This window comes from Marmota monax, unplaced genomic scaffold (genome assembly GCF_021218885.2).
Source record: "Marmota monax isolate L192 unplaced genomic scaffold, Marmota_monax_Labrador192_F-V1.1 WCK01_AAM20220418_F8-fsc00171, whole genome shotgun sequence".
NCBI lineage: Eukaryota > Metazoa > Chordata > Mammalia > Rodentia > Sciuridae > Marmota > Marmota monax.
The window spans coordinates 1-21197 of record NW_026694658.1 but is presented as its reverse complement, the minus strand read 5'-3'; the positions used below and the strand labels follow the sequence as shown (position 1 = coordinate 21197).

Genomic DNA, 21197 nt, shown 5'->3' with positions numbered 1-21197 from the left:
CTATTGTGGATTACTACCCATTTTAAGGAGAAACCTTAATTAAAATTATTCACTTTCAATGGGTAGTTTAGTTCTGAGAATGTCCAGATGTCATTTGGCATAACTTTTTAATATACTTTATTGTAAGGGGACTCTAAATAGCAGGCTACTTTCCTTATTTGATTGAGACTAACTTCTAGAGAGGAACTTACCTATTTAAGCAGAGGCAGATATTTGAAATATCAAGATATCATGAAATATCTTGCTATAGCCATCCAGGCTAACAAAACCATCTTTTTCTTTTTTAAAAAATAATTTTTTTCTTATTAAAATATGCAAATATTTATAGCTAGGCATGGTGGTACAAGCCTGCAATTGCAGCTAATTGGGAGGCTGAGGCAGGAGAATCCCAAATGCAAGGCCAGGCTGGGAAATTTAGTGAGACCCTATCTCAAAGTAAATTTTAAAAAAACACTCACTTGGGGCTGGGGCTGTAGCTCAATGATAGAGTGCCTGCCTCACACATATGAGGCACTGGGTTTGATCCTCAGCACCACATAAAAATAAATAAATAAAGATATAACAACAACAACAAAAAATTACTCAGTTGTACAGTGCTTGCCTAGCATATGTGAAGCCCTGGGTTTGATCCCTACTGCCACAAGAAGGAAAAAAAAATTAAAAAAAGAAGCAAGTATTTATTATACATGATTTTTTTTTTTAAATACGAAGAAAATCAGTGGGATCCTACTACATACACAATTCTATGTCTTGTGCTTTCACAAAACACTATGAGCATTTTTCTGAGCATTACACATCCTTTATAACCATATGTACCATAATAATTTTGTTGAGTTGTTTAAGCCATTTCTCATATTTTGCTATTATAAATTCCATGATAATAAACATTTTCATAAAGGGGAGACACAGCAACTTCAGTGGAGCTCAAAGGAGATACCCAAGTTACAACTCTGTGTGCTCAGGTTTCAGAAAGCCTGAGGGCAAGAAGTGGCCTCTATACAATTCCCCTCAATGTGCTATTCACAGAGCCCATTTCCTATCCCCTCTTATCTGTCCAGGAGTTCTCAAGTCAGGAACTGGGTCAGGATTACTCAGAGCAGTATTCAATTAAGATTGGATGGTGCTGAGATAAAAAACAAAATGTGTAAATTTTCCCTTCCTGTTATAAAGCTTAGAATTTAAATGCTCTTACCTTGGGAGAAGGATCTTTTAATGCAAGTGTCATTAAGGACACAGATTGTGGGCTTCCAAGCTCAGGCGTATCAGGAACAAAGGCCGACCAGTAGCCATACAGAACTTTTTTTTCTATTGATTTTATAGTAGAAAGAAAACAAGCTAATGCTCCTTGGCGAACTTTGGCTTGGTATGACCTTTCATATCCAAAATAAGGAAGAAAAGTTTTTAAACAGCTTTTTAAAAATGCAACATGAAATGCTATTTATTCTAGACAATTAAAATCATACATTGAGAAATTAAACCTAAAATAACCCCTAAAGATGTTGCCATGATATTAAAAATTTTTTAAAGATATGATCAATACATGTTAAGACAATTTGCTTATCTAATAAGGTATTAAGGCTGACAAAAACCACAACTCGATAGAATATAAGAGGGCAACATTTTGATGTTAGGAAACTAGTATTAGACATGAAACACTGCAGAATATCTATCCACCCATTCAACAAATATCCCATGAATGACCCCATGTAGGAATCAGACATTATGCTGGGTTGGAGGACAAATGAAGCCCCTGCCCATGCTAAGTGGAGGTGATTGATGGAAAGCTCAAGAAATAATAACACATTTGAAATACACTAGGGCAGAGGTTAAGCCAAAGGGTCACACAGAAGGGGCTCTTAAACCAGAATGGGAGGGATTGAACAAGTTTTCCCAGAGAATATGATTTTTGAGCTTATTTTGAAGAAGAGTAGTTGTTAAAAATACAAAATGGCCAAAACAACAACAATAACAACAAACCCCACCAAGAACAACAGCAACAAAAAGAAAGAGAGAAAAGACTATAACAGGGAAAGGAACATACAAGGACAGATCAAGTGAGCAAAGCAAGTTCAGAGTAATGCAAAGCTCCACATAAATGAGAATTCTCAAGTTTCAATCCAGGTAGCAGTCAGGTTTTTAAGCAAAGCTATAAACTGACATGCAACTTAGGATATTAAAGTATAAAAATATAACAAAATACTACTACCTCATTTTACCCTGTAAGCCTCCTTCAGCATCAGAATAGTCTGACTCACTACTGCTGACTCTTTTCCAGCTGCAAGTGGTGAAGGGTGAGGAGACCCGCTCTTTTCCCAGAGTTCCACTTCCATCTACTGGCAAACCTTGGACGCCCAGGGAGGAGGAGCATCGAGTGTTCCTGTCATGCATGTTCACTCTGCTTGTGCCAGGGCCTGGGACTGCTTCCATCTCACTACTAGATTCTTCTTCCTCTTCCTCTCCTTGTGGGGTTTTCTTTGGCTTAATTTTGTATTTTTTCTTTTTATTCTGATTTTAGGAGCAAATGAAGACATACATATGATAATTATTTATAAATGACTTTTAACAAAATCACTGGTACTTCCTCATTTGAAAATGACTAAATATGTTCCCAACACATAGTTTAAAGAAACAAGAACTAAGAGAAGAAAAGAAAAAAGTAACACTTACTTAGTATCTATGCATCAGACACAATGCTGAGTACTCACACACACCATCCTGGACTTAAGAAATAAGGCATGAAGTCCATGGGTCACAGCAAAACATGTGGTTTGGGTTCAAATTCTACCTCTGTAACTCTGGGCAAAGCACTTAGCTTCTCTGAGCTTGACCTTCCTGATCTGTAAGTATGAGGCACCTACCTTGAACAGCATAGTGAAAGTGTTCAGCCTTCTCAATAGAGATTAAAGCCTATGGAAATGATGCTAGTGCCTATTTTCTCAGCTCTCCCAATTAAGATATGCAAGATGGTAATCCATTACATACACTGCTGGTACTAGGGCCCTGGGGCTACACAGAAGAAGATGCTAAATAAAAGCCAGTTTCTTTTTCCCTACTTTCTTCTTTCTGACATCTAAATATCTTTGAAACTTGTGCCTTCTTTCAAATTCTCAAAAGTCCTTATCTTTCAAAGTCCTTATCTGTAAGAGGGAAGGTTCTTATCATTTCTACCTCAGACTACTGGCTGTGGCCCAGACCCATACTCTTTTATTTACTACCATGGTGGTTCTCTTAAGATGCAAATTCAATCACATCATTCTGCTATTTAAGATTTTTTCCTCACCTACAAGATAAAAACCCAAATTCTTAGCATACTATACAAGACCCTTAGGATTTGCCTTTGCTGCACATTTATTTGCCCTCCCCTTTCCCTTCATGAACCCGAATCTCTACCCTACAGTTAACATATGAGCTATGCACACTCATTCCCTTATGTACCTTTGTTCCCTCAGAACATTCTTTCCTCTCTCTGTACTGTTATTCACTCCTGAATCTTAGTTTAGTCACTACAGCTTTTAAAAGATTCTTCCTCCTCTATTTGGACGGGGTATCCTGCATGTGTTTTGAATACTCTGCGAATATTTTGATGAAAGAAATCCTAATATTACTATGAAGTTTATATATGCATCTTTGCTTCCCCCTCCAAACTCCTAAGAATAGCCAGTGTTGGTATATTTCACAATGGTATATTAGCACAATGTCTGGTGTTTGGTCAATGCTGAATAGGTGAATGAATGAAAGAATTCTTAATCTTAAGCTTTTTTTTTTTTTTTTAATCAGGTATTACATTTTGGATGTAAAATCTTGGCCACATATCTGTATGCTATAGGTTCTCCAACAGAAACATGAAGGAGACAGCAGCTATCAGGGAAGGCTGAGAAATGTGGTAAATGTCAGAAGTGTAGAGACATTGTGCGGACCGGTAGGTGGTCTTCTAATGGTCTACAGAAGGGCTACCAATTTATGGCCCATTGTCTGTTTCTGTGAATATAGTTTTACTGGAACAGCCATGCCCTTCCATTTACACAGGGCATCTCTGGCTGCTTTTGCACTATGACCATGAAGTGGGTAGTTGCAACAAAGAGCTAAAATATTTACCAGTCAAGTCCTTAACAGAAAAAAATTTGTTGATCCTTGGTTTTGAGAAGTCTGGGGATGAGAATGCTTGATTTTGTATATAAAGTGAATGCTTATTTTTGTAAGGTGTTACACTGTCTGGACCGCTTAGAGCATAAGGTGCTTTAAATTGTACTTTCAATAGTCTGATAAATTTAAATTTACTTTGCTAAGTACCTTAAATTGAAATCAAGTTCAAGGTGGGCTTTTGAGGCAGTGGCAATGCAAATCATAGAAAATACACAAAGCAAACTATTCAAAACAATCTGCAACTTAAATTCAAATAGACATAAATGTACCACCGTTGGTCGAGAAGCAGTGGATTCTGACTGTTGTGGTTTGACAGGTGGTCGCCCATCATACTGAGGAAGTGGAGTGGGGTATAACACCGTGGGCATCTCTATGTTTAGTCCAGGAAGTCCATGAAACATGGCTTTCTAAAAAGTGATGAATAAGGAAAACACACACATAAATATAAATCTTACAGCAGAATTATGCAGCATGCTCTGGATCAGGACACAAACAGATTAAGATTTAAAGACTATTAAGTAATAAAAATGGGACAGAACTTTGACACCTTGAAAGTTTAAGGCTTAAAGAAGAGCTTAATCTCATCTATCCTAAAGCTGGATCTGGTTTGGCCACATCAGATTAGGTTTGATTTTTAGCATAACTTTATTTAATTATTTAATCCCATCATCTTATCCAGTTATTTTATCTATCCACTAATTTTTAAACTAATTTATCATTTTTATTTAGTCATCTGTCTCTAAATCTAGCTGTCTGTCTCTATTTGAGGGTAAAAGAAATGGCACATGGGAAAAGTTAAAATTTTAGTTTTAATAAAGCTATATTGTCACAGATAGCAATGACTTCAGGTGAGCACAAAAGCTCCTTTTTTTTTTTGTCTCGGCTGAGATAGCTGGATCCCCAGAGTGGTGAGTTCATGTCCTCCTGCTTGGCAGGTTTGGAAGCTAGTGACAGCAGTGTGCTGACACATGTCTTAATTAACCTGCCTTCTACATGACAGAGGATGCCAGCAGAAGCCCTGGCTCTTTTCTCAAGTACAATAAGGTAAAAGCTGGTTCAAGATAAGCTGTGATTAAATTATCTTCAGATTTAATCTCACAACTTGTTCCTTCCTAAGATTCAAAGATAATTTTTAAATTTTGGTATATTTATTTAAAAGAGGCTATTATCTATTCTTAATATTAACTATGCTTATATATATGAACATTGTATTCTGCTCTCTTAGAATATATGAGAACTTTTGATACCTTCAAAGTTAGCCTTTGAATGATGATATGAAACGGTACTCACATCTGGGGTTTAAATGGGAAAAACACGAATCATAATGAAGAAGTGCCTTACCTTTAGTACAGCTAGAAGAGCTCCAAGTTCATCAGTCTGTGTTAGTTTCATTTTTCCACCATTTAGAAGTGACTGAATGCCTTTTAATGCATTTTGTAACAACTAGGGGGACAAAGAGAGACTTAGTTAGAAGGCAGAATAAATTTTGGTTGTCCAGGGATCTACTCTTCAGCATCACTTAAGATGGAAGAGGAAAATTCTCTAGATGATGAAAAAACCATTTGAAACACACAAAGCAGAGGTTAAGATCCAGAAAAATGACCTGATAAATCACTTTGAGTTATTTTCTAGAAGAGTACTCTTGAGAAGTCTTATACTACAGACTTATAAACCAGCATATATAAATAGTGGACAAGGAAAATAAAAAGGAAGAGATTTAGTGGGAAGACTGTGATAAGAAATGAAAAAGTAATAGTAGAGATCAAAAGCAGGGAAGTTCTCCAATATGGCAACCTCAGTAGCTCTTAAAGTCAAAGGTGTAAATGTAGAAGCAGATGGTAAATGATAAAAATGTAATCTCTAAAGGCAAATTCTGGATCAAGATTGATTTCTTGATTCAGTAATCTCACTTCTAGGACTCCATCCTTACTCCCTATAGGGGAGGATGTGAACTGTAGCCCTGTTTGAAATAGTGGAAAAACTTTTAAAAAGCAATTTTTATCCAATTTGATGATCATGAGAATGATTACCTAAGAAGCTAACCTCCTAAATGTGAAACTCAGCAACAACAGTTGCAGGTACTGTGTCAAGCACTTTAAAAGCTCTATTTTTATTTATATTTTACATGAACCCTACAATGTAGTTACATTAGTACCATTTCAGCAAGGAACATGTAGGCTCTAACCAGTTAAGTAATTTGCCCAAGATCTCCTAGCTACAGAAATAAGAAAGCATGAAGTACATTAAGAGGTACTGAAAAAACGTACCACAGATATTAAGATTAAAAAAAAAATACAGAAAGTTTCAAAACAGCATATTAAACATGATTCTATTTTAAAAAGATAAACATACTCATTCACATAGAGAAAAAAAATCTAAAAGCACAGATCATCTCCAGTGATTATATCTGAGTAGGGGACTATAAGAAACTTTTACTATCCTGGATCTGTAATGTATGAATATGTCAACCTGAATTTAAAACATGTTAAGAAACTACCATATTTGCATATAATTCTTTTAAGAAGAAATAAAATAGTACAGATATTATTGAAGTCTACTTTCTTCCCTTTCATCTTAAACATCAGGTATTAGTCTGAAACTAGACTGTTTTTATACTCAGGAGGAAAAAGAATGAGAAGAGCTTTCTTTTAAAACCTAAAATGCCAAACAAAACAAATAAAAAAGGTTTCTTGTAATTTAAACCCAAAGATATGGTTCAGTCTTTTTGGCTTACAAACGTTCTATGTAGATATATATATACATATATATAGACAAAACTAACATAGCAGCCAAAATTAAACTTGTTGGTAACAGCCTCAGTTCAACTCTTGCTTCTAGACATATCTACATCAATTTGTAAGATCAGCAATAGTCCTACCTACCATGCAAAATGTTATGTCATCCATATCTGATGATTTTGGAGACTGTAAAGTGGTCAAGAAAGCTTGGAAGCAAATATTTTGGTAGGGCTCCTCCAGGTATGGCTGTCCTGGCACACTAAAACACATATAGAGAAAACAACTCAGGCTGTGTCCTTTGAAATGGTGCCTTCAAAAGAATAATAGCAGTAATAAAAACTAATAGAGTTGTAATACACCCCTGAATGTGACTATACTTAGAAAAACTGTGCACTTTGGCGGTTAGTTACTGCTGTAGCACAGGCACAGTCTCCAGTAAATATAAAGAAGGATGAATGGTTTCCATAGGGAAAAATTACAGAAATTTGTAGTGGAAGAAGTATGGACAAAGAGAAATTTTGAGTTCTGCTTTTCATTTCTAAGAGAAAAATAATGTAAAGAGGTTCTGTAGAGTTAGAATCACATGATTGAACCTGTATTTTTAGCCACCATACACCACTGTGCTACCTAGATACAAATTCAAGTTTGTGCTGTTCATTTTCTACTGCATATTGTAGACTAATTACATCTTCTTAAGAGAGAAGAAACCAACCTTGACAGATAAATCTCACCAGAGCTTAAACTGGTACGACTATACCCTTCTAAAAGACAATATGACTAGAATTCATACCAATAGAAAACAAAACATTGACTATCACTTTTAGCATATATATTTTTTCTTCATTATGAACTTTATTTGATTAAAATCACATCATATAATGACCTTATTAAATAACCTGGGAAATGCAAATTGAGATATTTTTTCTAAGTTGCTCTTGTTTCAGACAGATGAAACAATCTATAAAAGGGCCCGAGAGATACTATCTTCTAACTACTGGGAAAACTGCCTGTATCCACATACCTGAGACATAAGTTTGCCATGCAATGCACTGCAGCTCTCCTGACTTCAGGGTCAGACTGAGCCAAGTCACTCAATGTTGTTAAGAGGCCGGTCTTGCCTAGCAAGTCTGGAAGGTACTACAATAAAATAACAGTCAATGTTGGTTTAGGAAAAGCTTCCAGGAAAATATTACAATTTAGACAGATTTTATTTTTTTAACTAAAGGGCAGTTAAATGTCAAAAGACTAGCTATTAAAAAAAAAAAAAAGACTAGCTGTTAGGTAAATCTTTCAGATGGGTGTAGTAAATATGCCAAAAAATGGCAGAAGGATCATTACTAGGTAGTTGCTAAAGCTTTTTAGACACGGCTGTGCAGATGATGGGTAATGATAATAATGATAGTTAACAGTTAAGAGTGCCAAGTATTTACAAGGCTAAGATTGTAAATCAAAGCTACATGTCCAATTAATGGCAGGATAAAAACCTAAAGATAGGTCTGTTGACTCCAAAGCCTCTGCTCCTCATCTTTCAAAAAAAAAAAAAAAAAATCAGGACACAGTTAAAATTACCTTTTGACATTTTGAGCCATTACAGTAAACCAGAGCTGCCAGGGCTTGAAGGATTTCCATGTGTGTCCAGGAACTACACTGATGAATAGCTGAAATAGTATATCCCATCAGGAAATCCAAGTTCTGTTCATCAACAATCACCTACCGAGAGAGGAAAAAATACAGATGATCTAACTTCTTAAAAATGTTTTTGTCTTTTTAGAGATTATCTATGCTCACCTGAATCAAGTTGTGCAAGGAGTATATATCCACCTTTTTGGGGTCGAAAGGATCACCTCTAAATCTTTGAAAGTTTGATCAGGTTAGAGGCCTTTGACATGTCCCAGGGTCTCGTTCACTTCTCCCTTTAGTCCCTCCACTCAAAGTAAAACCTTGTAACTTTCCCTTGAACTAACTATACACTGATAGCTGTAAATATTAACCGACAGGACTTAAAACACTGAATTGTCTTAATTCAATTAAACTACCTTATATATAGTAATCACTCAATATATGGTGAATAAATATGCCTGCTAACTACCTACTGTGTTGCTAGCATGGTGTAGGGAATACAATGAGAAATGGCACATCTCTGTCCCCCCTTATTTTATAATCTTCTTGGCAAAGATCAGGCTAATCCAACTATCAATTTATGGACATGACAGGACAAATAGTCATCAAATGCCAGAAAGCTGGTTATGGACTATAGGTGTCACAAGTACACCCCTGAGACTAGTCAATATTTGGAAGCCACCTCCCATCAGTTTGAAACATTCTAAACTTGAAAACAGCCTATCTCATGTAGTAGAAACTGTTGGCTACCTATCGGCATCCATGTTCTCCTTCCCTCATGGCAGAGTTCTGATTCTACTCAAATGCCCATTTCTCTCACATAAAACCTCTAGCAAATCCTAATTAGTTTAGTAGTTCTCAACCAGAGGCAATCTTGACCACCAGGGAACATCTGGCACAATGTTTGTAGACATATTTGATTGTTACAATTAAAAAGGTGCTATTGACATCAAATGAGTAGACGTGATGATTGCTGCTAAACATATCCTACAATGCACAGGACAGCTTCCATAATAGAGAATTATTTAATTCAAAACATCAATAGTTTAAAAAAAAAAATCAATAGTGTCGAGGGTCAGAAACCCTGAAGTAAGTCCACTGTGGCTGCATAGTGTAATCATTTAGGAAGCTTACGCCCTCTAGGTGATGCTAATGTGCAGTCAAGGTTGAAATCATTGTTTTAAGCACTCATGGTAATTCCATTCCCTTTTTCAGAGACTGGTTTAGAGAGATGTTTATATGACTTAAGTCTCCAATGAGATATCAGGAGAGTCTACTGGAGAATTTATGGGACAAATTTCCTCATTTGTAAATAAAAGAGACACAAAATTAACAGGGATAATCTGGTTTCTGTGGAATGTTATTTAGTTATTTTGCATAGGATGCCTAGAATGGAGGCAGCCATCTTATGACTATCAGAGAGGCTGAGTATAACACACACTAAGGACTGCAGAATGGAAAAATGCTAGTAAATCTCTTATTAATAAGGGACTCTAGAGCTGCTTCCTTTGGGACTTGAAGTGTGGCATTAATTGTTTCTTCTTTTTTATTGTTTTGGTACTTAGGATTGACTTTTCTGTTTTTTGAACCCAAAGCATCCTAGTAGACATATGCTAATTGATAACGCTTTTCACTCTCAATTACATTCATGTACTCATGTGTAACAGTCTTAATCCTAAAAATCAAAGTGGGTTTATCTAGCAAGTTGGAAAAGGTTCTAGAAATAGGTAGGGAGCTGCAGTTTAGATCTTGATATAAATAACTGGTGTCTTTTTATCCTGGTGTACCCTCTTCCCCAAGCTACTTCTTAGGTTTTATGTACATAAAAAATAAATTAAAAAAATGATAGTTTGAGGAAAGAGAAAAAATATTGGTAGGAAAGAATTCTGGGATCATTTCAATCCTGAGATGTATCTTGGTCAACCGTACATACCACGAAAAAAAAAAAAAAGTCTAAGGTCAGGAGGCCTGGTTGACACAGTGGTTACTGAATCAACAGGAATACTTCTAATATGCTTCTAATAGACAAACTTCTAGAATTGTGCAGAATAATGTTCTTCTGGTCAGAGTTATGTTTGTTTTAGTATCATTTTAATTTTTTTGGTACTGGGTATTGAAACCAGGGGTGCTTTCCACTAAGCTACATCCCCGATGTTTTTACTTTTACTTTTTTTTTTTTTTAGGTGGTGCTGGGAATTGAACCCAGGGCCTTGTGCATGTGAGGCAAGCACTCACTCTACTAACTAAGCTATATTCCCAGTCCCCAGTATTTTTACTTTTTATTTTAAGATAGGGTATCATTAAGTTGCTGAGGATCTCCCTAAGTAGCTGGAGCTGGCCTCAAACTGGTGATCCTCCTGCCTTAGCCTCCCAAGTTGCAGGGATAACAGATGTGCACCACCATGCCTCGCTTGTTTTAATATCATACTGAGGCATTTGCTTTTCCTAGTGTCTCAAAAGATTAGTTTATCATACCTACTATGGATATAGTATTTCAAAAGCATTTGCTTATTCTCAAAGTTCATGATCTGAATCCTAAAGTTACATACATGATTACCTGTAATCTGTTTAGTAAATGGTGGATCAGCTGAGACACTTTGCTGACAAGATGATTCTGATTAAGAGGCACCAGTCGGCAAGCTTGGACAAGAAGAGCACTGACATCCTACCAAGAAAAAAACAATCAAACAAAAAAACCACACAAAGGTAACATTCCCATTAATCAAGTGAAAGCCACCCCCATCCCCGCACCAAACACAGGAAAATGGGAGAATTAAACTGAATGTTCATACTGAAGAATGGGAAAAGATGACATCTGAATGAAATGTGAGGCAGAAAAAGATGAAATAACAGCACAAAAATAGGGTGTGCTAAAAAAGAAAAAAGTATAAATATCATTTTTGTCAAACTAAAGACTCCAGAGTCTCTACCATGTATAGACAATAGAATTAAATAACCAAAGAAAGGCTTCCAGCATATAAAAGCACATAATGAAGTTAAATATATCAAAAAATGAAGCCAACTAGATTTTCAATGTCATTAGGAAAATTGGAAACGACACATAAATTTTACGTAAAATTGGGGAATTATTAAAAAAAGAAGAAACTATTTGCAAATCATATCATTCTTTATTGGTGTTTACTGAATATAAAGGCTCTGAGCACCTACTATGTGCCAGGTAGTAGGCTAGGTCCTTGGGCTCCAAAAGTGAAGCAAACATTTTTCTGAACCTCAAAGAGCTCAGAGTCTAGTGAGGGAGACAGAAAATACACAAATAATTAAATTAAGTGCTGAAAGAATTAAGTACAAACATTGTGGGAAAATAGTGATTATTCAGTATTGTGTACAGTTATATAGAATCTGGAATGAATTGAAGGATGAATAGAATTTTTGCAAACAGATCAGCTATCAAAAACACACTTCAAGAAAAAAAAAATGGAACTGTGTAAAGACTTGGGAGACGCAAAACACCAGCAGCAAGAATAGTACCTTTGAAATGCAGACAAGACACAGAAGGAGGAGTGATAGGAGAGAAAACTGGAAAAGCACATATTTTTGCAAAAATATCAAAGCATACAAATAAATCAAAAGTCTTCCTGACTTCTTCTTAATCCCACTCACACTATTATCTTGCTGTGAACACTTCTGGATTTTTTCTGCATATATAAACATATGCATATTTTAAAATTCTTCTCCTTTCTTGAACCCCATATTGACTTGCATACATTGTTGGGCAATTTTGCTTCAACCATTTACCATATGTATAGATATTCCCAGATCAGGTTTTCATTTTTATAGGCAGTTTTTTTTTTTTTTTAAACCAAAGGAAAAAATCACTCTGGCAGCACAGCAAAAGGGTTGGACCAGAGGAAGGCATTCAGTTTAGAAGAAGACCAGTGCAATAGTCCAAGCTAGAGTCATCTTGCCAAAGGCACTAGCAATGGGAACAAAGAGAATGGTATGGACTGAGAAACATGTTTGAAAGAGATTCTGAAGAATCTGGATTGGACAGGCTCCAAGTCAAAGGAAAGGGAAAAGAACAAGGGTTTGTGTTTTGCATGTCCTGGAGGATGGGATGGATTGGGGATGAAAGTGTGTAGAGGTAACATTCATTTTTAAAAACTGTCAAGCTTGAGTTGCCTGTGAGCATGAGAAGGCTGTGGCTCAAGTGTTTAGAAAATTATTAAGTGATATCCAAGACTTGGTGTGTATAAAAAAGATTTCTCGGATAGCGAAAAGAACTTCTAAAGAGGAGGCAGAGGGGGTAGAGGAAGAACGGAAAATACAGGGACTTTGTTACAGACTGAGGCTCCACTTCTAGCTGTTGTTTGCCAACAACGTGATAATGGATCTTTGTGAACTTCAATGTTTCCATCGGCAAAAAAAAAAAAAAAAAAAAACCGACCTAATAATTATGCACACTTTAAGATTCCTGGAATGGTTCATGGTAAAGTACACATTAAATAAACAGTAGTTATGAATTTAATTGACAAAAGCGTTTGGGATGCATAGAATGAAAGTGGAGCGTGAGAATGGAAAGGTGGTGCCAGATGCGAGGTGTTAGAGCAGAAATCATCAAACTGGGCTTTGAAAGACGAGAGTTTGCCAACCACTGCAGAATCTTTCAGACGGAGGACAGCAGAGAATATGCCAGGATCGGAGGGAGCAAGCCAGCCTGGATTTAAGTCATCGGGGCGCTGGGTGAGAACAGCCAGGAGAGGCAGGCTGGAGTTACCAGCTGGGTTCCCTGAGGGTGGGGCCGTGGCAACAGCGCGGCTCCCGGTCTCCCACAGGCGAGGCGCCTACCTCTGCGGCCACGCCGCCGCCCTCGCTGTAGTTCTCGGAAATGAGCTGGTCAAAGAGCAGGTGGATCTCGGTGCGGGCGGAGCTGCTGTCATCCGGGCGCAGGGCGCGGAGCCTGGCCGACAACCGGCGGAACCCATTGTCCTGCTCAGGGGGCGGCTCCCGCGGAGCCTCTCGTAGCTGCCCGCACGACGGCGAGCCGGCAACTTGCACCGCCGCCATCTTCCCTATGTAAGGCCCCTGGAAAATACTTCCGGGGCATTCCCGGGTTCTGCAATCTAGTTCCGGAATGCCTAATATGGACCAGAAAGGCAGGCCAACGAAGAGGTTTCCATGACTGCTGTACCCTTCAGCCGGGTACCCTGCAGGTGCTCTCTGAAATCAGCTTAAAAATATTTCGCCCGCCCACCTCTTCTGAGCGCAGGCTGAAAAGTGGAGTCTCTATTTGTCCTCTCAGAAAGTTTGTTTTTGGGCAGGGCTGACAGTCCTGTTGAGTACTAGAGTTTCAGATTAGGGCTGCAGTTGGAGAAGGGTTGCAGTAAATGGCAGTGGCGGAAACTGCTGGTTCTCAGAAGTCCTTCTACTCCTCTTACAGCGTGTTAGAACCCCTGATTTTTCCCCAAGCACAAATGCACCCTGACTAAAGATTACATTACCCAGTATTCCTTGCAATTGATTCCATCTATGTGATTAAAATCTGGCCAATAAAATATAGGGCAGCTTTCCAGTACTTTGGTGACAGCTGACTGTTTCTTTGTTCCCTTTGCTTCTCTTCTGACAGTGAGTGTTCTTAGAGCCACCTCTCACCACTAGGAAAGTAATTTTGAAGTTTAAATTGAACTATAGAAAATATAACCTGCCTGGGGGTGACCTAGTTGGCATTGGAGACCCCAAGATTTTCTGAAAGCTTGAAGGCGAGAATGGGAAGTAAAATAGCCATTTAAACAATGATCAGTTTTCAGTCACCCAGGAGGTGAAGACTGGACATTCACATTTGGGTAGACTGAGAAAAGCATCTTTAGGACTTTTGAGTTCTACAAATCTTCACCTCTGGCTCCTGGAAAAATCTTGAAGTCATCTGAATATACATATTTTATCCTCAGAATAAAACACTGGTCATCATTGAAAATTGTGAATGTGCTTTTTAGCAGAGCTAGTTCTTTGAAGAATTTGAGCTTCTTTGGGGAAAAATGTTTATTTTTTTGTTTGGATTTAGATTCCATTATGCTTGTATATTATTGTTCATTCTTGGAATAAGTGTACATAAGTGTTATATATGTGCATGTATGCATGTGTATTTGTGATACTGTTCAAGCATTTTCTCAGAGACGATCAAAAGCTGAAACTAGTCTCTAGATGTTTTAGTTGGGACTCCCTCAAAATAGAGCCTCAGACAAGATTGGTATGTGAGTCATCTATTCAGGAATAAACAGGGAAGGAAGGAGAATCAATACAAATATATGCTATTGAGTTGGGCATTGCAAGAAGTTTCTTATCACTCAATCCTTGGAGTTTTTTGTTTTTAGTTGTAGATGGACACAATATCTTATTTATTTATATGTGGTGCTGAGAATTGAACCCAGGGTCTCACACCTTCGAGGCAAGTGCTCTACCACTGAGCTACAGCCCCAGCCCAATCCTCTGGAATTTCTGAGAAATCTTATGGAATGCTCTCAGAACTCCCTCCTGAGGAATGGAGGACAGAAGCATATATCTGCCAGCTTTTGACCTCTATTGTCAATTATCACCTGGCTAGGCATTAGCTCTGTAGTTAACATGCATCGATGTGCAATGTTTCCTAGAGGAGTCTCCTGTTGCGTAGTTAAAGCAGCCCTGAGGCAAAACTGAGATGGTTTGGGATATAGAGTATATGTTTGAGGCAAGGTTCTGACAAGTTATATTTGACAACCACTACTAAATAGTTTACTGAGGTAAACCATTGCTGTAAGTATGGTTCTAAGCGTTTAAGACCAAAAGTATTTGAAGTAGTGCTTAAGAGATGTTCAACACCCTAGGATAGAAGGATGTAAGGCCTGGTCCTTACCATACTGGAGTTGGTGTGAAGAGACTGGGAATAATCTGGGTTTAGAGGGGTTTGTAGTAGGCTACAACATAGATTACCCATATATAGTGTTATTTAATATTGAATGACCCAGATATTGTAAAGTATACCAATGTCAATCTGTTGAGTCATGATAGATTATATCCTTGTGGATAGAAATAAATATTCCTATTTCATGGTGATCAGCAACTGAAGGAAAAATTTATCAAGCTCTCAGGGAAACTTTTGAAAGCCCATTTCATTGACTTGAGGTTAGACAGTAGCACCCCAACACCCACCTCCAACTCTGAGACTATGAAAACTAACAGTCTCTCCCAAGAAAATTTCCTCACACATCTTTGATCCTTGGTACTCTCAACATTTAAATAGTCTTAGAGTGATTGCGGAGCTGTAAGGAGTGTTAAACAAGTTTATAGCCATTTCCCTTTTAACTTCTTCATTGGCTGATCTGGAACCTTATTCTGGAATTGCATTTCTTTCACATTTGCAACGTAAATCAAGCTTGCATACCCCCACTCTAGTTCACATCCTTGTATATTTTTTATTTATGATAATCTGTAGTTATTGTTTTTGTTTGTTTGTTTATTTACATGTTATCTGTTTCCTCTTCTAGAATGTGAGTTTCATGAAGGCACAAATCTTGTCTGTGTCATTGACCATTGTATATTCAGTGCTAGCAAGCACATGGATGCAGTAGGCATACACCTATACTTGTTGATAAAATGAGTAAATTCACTGTTTTAATTGTTTATCCAGGGCCCTCTAGTTTTCATCTATTGGGTGATGGCACTTTTTATGAAAATGCTTTGTAAAGTATGAATTTTTATAAATTTTGCATTCAAATGATGAGATATTATTATTTTCTCTCTTTATAGTGAATGAAATAATGCTAGAAAGCTTAAATAGTTTGTCAAGTTCCACATTAACAGCATTGGTCAAAATCAGACTTTAACCTAGGCCAGCTAAGTCTTAGGTCTGTGATTATGAAGAACATAAACAAGAAATTATTAGACATTTTTACCTCCCATATTTTTTGTAATGGGGGGAAAAACAGAAATGAGGGGCTGACTTTCAATATCCAGATTAAAACTAGAAACTAGAGACTGGGAAGGAGAATTGGCCTTGTGTCTTGTTCTAGATTCTTGTAAAATTAAGGGTCAACAGCCCATCTATTTGGTAAAAACAATAATAGTAATAGTAGTAAACATTTATTGAATATAGTTATCTCTTGGAGTTCATGATTCATTGGTTCTAGGACTCCCCTGAGGATATCAAAATCTGAGAAGGCTCAAGTCCCTTATATAAAATGGCATAGTATTTGCATATCACCTGCAGACATCTTACCATGTAGTTAAGTCATTTCTGGATTACTCATAATATCTATTGCAATGTAAATGTCATGTAAATAGTTGTTATACTATATTGTTTAAAGAATAATGAGAAAAAAAAAGGTCTGCACATTTGGTGGCAGGCACAATTTTTTTTTGTTCCACATATTTTCATCCTGCAGCTGGTTGAATCTATGGATTCAGAACCTGTTTGGATATGGGGAACCAACTGTTGGGACCACTATGTCAGGCACTATGCCAAGCACTGTACAAGAACTAAACTCTTTGTAGGTCTATGATGTCTATACTATTGTACAAATGAGGAAACTGAAGCACAAAAATGTCAGGATATTTGCTGAAGGCCACACAGCTGCATGTGTGCCTTGGTTTGAAATTCAGAGTAGATGGTTCTAATTACTGTGTTATAATGCCTATCCCTCAGAGTTTGACACAGGATAAAAGTGTAGGCCCCAACACCTATCTTATGAAATTATGTAATTAATTTTATGCAAATTACTAAATTTACCCAAACTCTTTTCTTACTTATGAAATGGTCATGATAAGTATAGTCAAAAGATTGTTGTAAGAATAACTTAGAAGTTGGGCATAGTAGCATATGCTTGTAAGGAGGCTGAGGCAGGAGGATCTCAAGTTCAAAACCAGCCTTAGCAATGGTAATGTGCTAAGCAACTCAGTGAGATCCTGTCTCTAAATAAAATATAAAATAGGGCTGGGGATGTGGCTCAGTGGTTGAGTGCCCCTTAGTTCAATCCCTGGCATTTCCCCCCTCCCCACAAAAAGAATAACTTAGATAATGCTTGCGAAGAATTTAACATATTCCTTGTTGCATTGAAAATATTCAACAAATGTCATGTATCTTCCTCCTCACCTTCCTTATCTTCACTGCCACCTCTCACCAAATAACTCAAGTAGTGTGGATGCTTTTAAAGTGATTATTTATTGAAACAAACACCTCCTCTTCCCTTCCTCCATACTACTTGTAGTCTCCATCCACAGGTCCTGATTTTCATTTCTCTTTCCAGTCAAGAATCTCCAGACAGTCCCATCATTGCAGGCAGAAACTACAGGAAGAGATGAGCAGTTATTAGAGAAGATGGCCCTTAAGATAACTCTTTGAGAAATGGACAAAAAATTTATATGTGAGACCTACTGTTTGGGGGACCTGGATCCACAGAATACAATTCTGAAAATCCATAGCAGCTGCAAGTGGCGAGCAAGGTCCTGAGCATTCCAAGGATTGCAGGTGGATTGGGCAAGTAATATGTTTTGAATACAAATGGTTTGTTTTAAAAATGTATACTGATTCTATTGTGTTTAGTACAACTTAATTTATCATCAAAACTGAATCATGGTGGCTTTTTACTATGCTTTCTTCAATTAATAGCTACTGAAAATAAAGAAACTACCACATGTATCCCCTGAAATATCTTTTATAGGAGAGGGATGCTTATAGGTCAACAAGACAATATCTATCAAATGGTCAATAATTATACTTGGTCAATAATTATGCTTCTTAGAATTTACCCCAAGAGAATTAATACAGGCATGTTTAATTTACTATTCATTATAGTCATATTAATATTATAAAAATAAGAGCTATCTTAGAGGTTACCAAGTACATGAGCATATATGATGGGCTTAATGCCAGTAGAGATGATGGAATGGAAGACTCACTTTTAATACTAAAATTTTTCACTAGTGATTTTTAAGTCAAATAATTGAGAAATTGAAATAGGTACAAGATTCTCATTTTAAAATACATATTATATATTTATGTTTAAAATATGCATCATCATGTTAAGCAGACATTTTGGGGGGTTGTGGGATTATGGGTTATTTTTATCTTCTTTTTTTTTCCTAAAAAAAATAGCCTGATTTTTTTTTCCCCAGGATATACCGGGTAAGGAAATTATTTTAAAAGTTTGGAAATCACTATCTTGTGATGGGATACATCTTTTATTGGGGGGTGAAGAGGGAAAGGCTACTAGAAGACAGGCTTCTGTCGCATCCAATTTTGGAAAGTCTAAAAGGGAGCCATGTGTACAACCTGCCTGGGTAGGGCAAGTTTGGGGAAGCAGGATGTTTTTACCTGTGTTTAGTCAGAAGCACAATCATGTCCACACCCGGTGCTGACACAGTGCTCCCCTGGTCCACAGTCCCAGTCACCTCTGCAGAGCTCAGCACAGGCCCCTAAGTTAGAACAGACCAGCTGAAAACCACTGTGCCTGAGGCTTAAGCACTGGGGATGACAGTCCAGGATTAAGGAAGAAGTTCCACTTCTTTCTTTCAATTTAGTATTATAATTTATAAATGATTACTGGCAGACTAATACTCATTAACGTATTGTATATCTCAGTTAAATAACCTCAAAAGGAAAGCCTACCTTAGAGATGGGGAGAAAGTGTTTGTGTTTGTGGAGGGTAAGAGCAAAGAGGCCCCCTGAATGTCCTTACTTCCCCACACTGCAAGGAAGGGGAGACTCACATTTACTGACTATCTTCAAGGGTCCCCTGCAGTCACCTTGTGCGATGAGTCTAACTATCCCCATTTTATAGGTTTTTGCAGCTGGGGTTCACAGATGTGACTTGCCTGCTAATAGATACAGAAGTGGGATTCACCCCTGACCTGCCTGGTCCCTCGGCCTTCTGCTGGCCCACATGGTGAAATTGACCTGACATGAAGAGTACATCTCTAAATTTCAAGGAGTCACTCTTGAACTGAGTGGAGAGTCCCCAAGTTCCCAGAGTCTCAAGATTGGTTTTTGGAACCAATGAAGTAGGACTAAAGATCTGGTTAAGATCTCACAGGGGCTTCTAGCAAAGTATCATGCAGTGCTGTAGATGAATGTATGCTGTGCCTAGATTGGCTACTTAGCTGTTTTCAGGAATTGCTCTACCTGATTCTATCTCTGGACTTCTCTTGGCCTTTGTTTCCTCCTCTGTAAAATGGGGCCCTTAGATCTAGCTGGAAAAAATAAAGCTCATTCTCCATTGTGAACTCCAATCAATGGAGGTGGCTCTTTGGTACTGTGCTGACCAGGCTCAGATGCCATATCCATGTTCAGAGAGAAAAGAGTGCCATGATTGACTAGCAGTATCTGAGGGGTGTAACAAGGGCCCTGGGGGATGTCTATGATGTACTTTATAGGAATTAGTGTGATCCCTCCATGTTCCCAGTAGCTGTTGTTGATTTGTTGTGAGGACATCAAAGATCCCTTGTCCCCACTGATGGCAGTTTAGTCACTCATAAGTACTTACTGTTGATTTCTTATTATATATCAAGCATAGAGGAAGTTATTCAGGAAATATAGAGATGTAAGACAAGCAGCTCAGAATCTAACAGTTGAGATAAGACTTACATTCCAAGTACTAAAAATAAAGTAGCAGGACTGGTTGTGGCTCAGTGGTAGAGCACTAGCCTAGCACATGTGAGGCACTGGGTTGGATCCCCAGCACCACGTAAAATAGATAGATAGATAGATAGATAGATAGATAGATAGATAGATAAAACAAAGGTAGTGTGCCCGTCTACAATTTAAAAAAATTTTTTTAAATGTTAAAAAAAAAACCCAACAATATTTCACAAGTGTCCCAAGAGAGGTAGATCCAGAGGACTCAGGGGACTCAGAGGAAGTAAGTCATTACTTCCAATTAGAGTAATTGTAAAAGGTGAATCTTGAAGAGCAGGGATATTTTGAAGGCAGAATTAGTGGGAGGAGGCAGGTGGAGTGTTGTGAGAAAAGAATTACTAGCAAAAATTCACAATGGAAAAATGCAACCGGGTTGGAGTGAGGGGGAGGTCAGTGACGTGCATAGCGTCCAAAACTTAAGGAGGAACTTGTGCACAACCTTGCGATCTAGTGCAGCTTTAAATCTTGAACCCTAGGCACCTCATCGGTCTCACTCCCCACCCTGGAATAAGAGGAATCCAGGAGGAATGGCAATTGGAAGTCTGCATAAGTATTATGAGTAGCTGGAAGCTAAGCAGGAAATGGAAGCAGGGGACAAACAAACAAAAAAAGGCAGGCAGATGTCCAGGACCTGTGGACTTGGGATTTCATTTGATAGGCCAAGAGAGGCTATTCACTTGGGAGGATCATTCTGGTGTGGGAGAATAGGATGGAGCAGGATTTAACAGCCATGCAAACTGCAAAAGGAAAACTCTAGAGTTAGGGAAAGGTGTTAGAAGCTGTTGAGATGGAGTAATCAGGCCAGAAACAGTGGGGCAGCGAGAGTTGAAGGAGCAGGTGAAGAAACAGTTTCAAAGAATGAACCAAAATGGGATGGGGTGGGGGGAAAAGAGCAAAGAAGAGAGAGGAGTAAATTGAATCCTCTAATATTTAGGGAGAAGAATAAGATACAGTGAAAGATAATCAAGGAGAGAAGAAAGCTTGAGGACTAAAGGAGGGCAAAGAATAGTAGATGCTGTGGAGGTTGAAGACTTTGCAATTGAGAAGTCAGGGGATTTGTCAAGGGGACCACG

At 37.9% G+C, this 21197-nt stretch overlaps 1 protein-coding gene and 1 long non-coding RNA gene across 4 annotated transcripts in view; both read right to left on the bottom strand.

The window, feature by feature from the left end:
• Nucleotides 1-13557, bottom strand: part of Heatr6 (HEAT repeat containing 6) — a 33064-nt gene extending 19507 nt beyond the window's left edge. For 2 of the 3 annotated variants that reach the window (XM_046423143.2, XM_046423145.2), the window contains exons 1-9: nt 13308-13557; nt 11059-11166; nt 8451-8591; nt 7903-8018; nt 7026-7140; nt 5485-5586; nt 4413-4550; nt 2207-2505; nt 1193-1370 (exon numbers count right to left, since the gene is read on the bottom strand). In XM_046423143.2, coding sequence (XP_046279099.1) covers nt 1193-1370; nt 2207-2505; nt 4413-4550; nt 5485-5586; nt 7026-7140; nt 7903-8018; nt 8451-8591; nt 11059-11166; nt 13308-13526 — 1416 coding nt within the window. In that variant the 5' untranslated portion in view covers nt 13527-13557. The remainder of the gene's footprint in view (nt 1-1192; nt 1371-2206; nt 2506-4412; nt 4551-5484; nt 5587-7025; nt 7141-7902; nt 8019-8450; nt 8592-11058; nt 11167-13307) is intronic. The other variant, XM_046423144.2, reaches the window with a different exon arrangement.
• Nucleotides 13558-17633: 4076 nt separating this feature from the next.
• On the bottom strand, nt 17634-20153 carry LOC124078398 (uncharacterized). The gene is made up of 2 exons (XR_006846890.2): nt 18805-20153; nt 17634-17776 (listed from the first exon to the last, which is right to left on the bottom strand). It is a non-coding gene; the product is annotated as an uncharacterized LOC124078398 (long non-coding RNA).
• Between the last annotated feature and the right edge of the window lie 1044 nt (nt 20154-21197).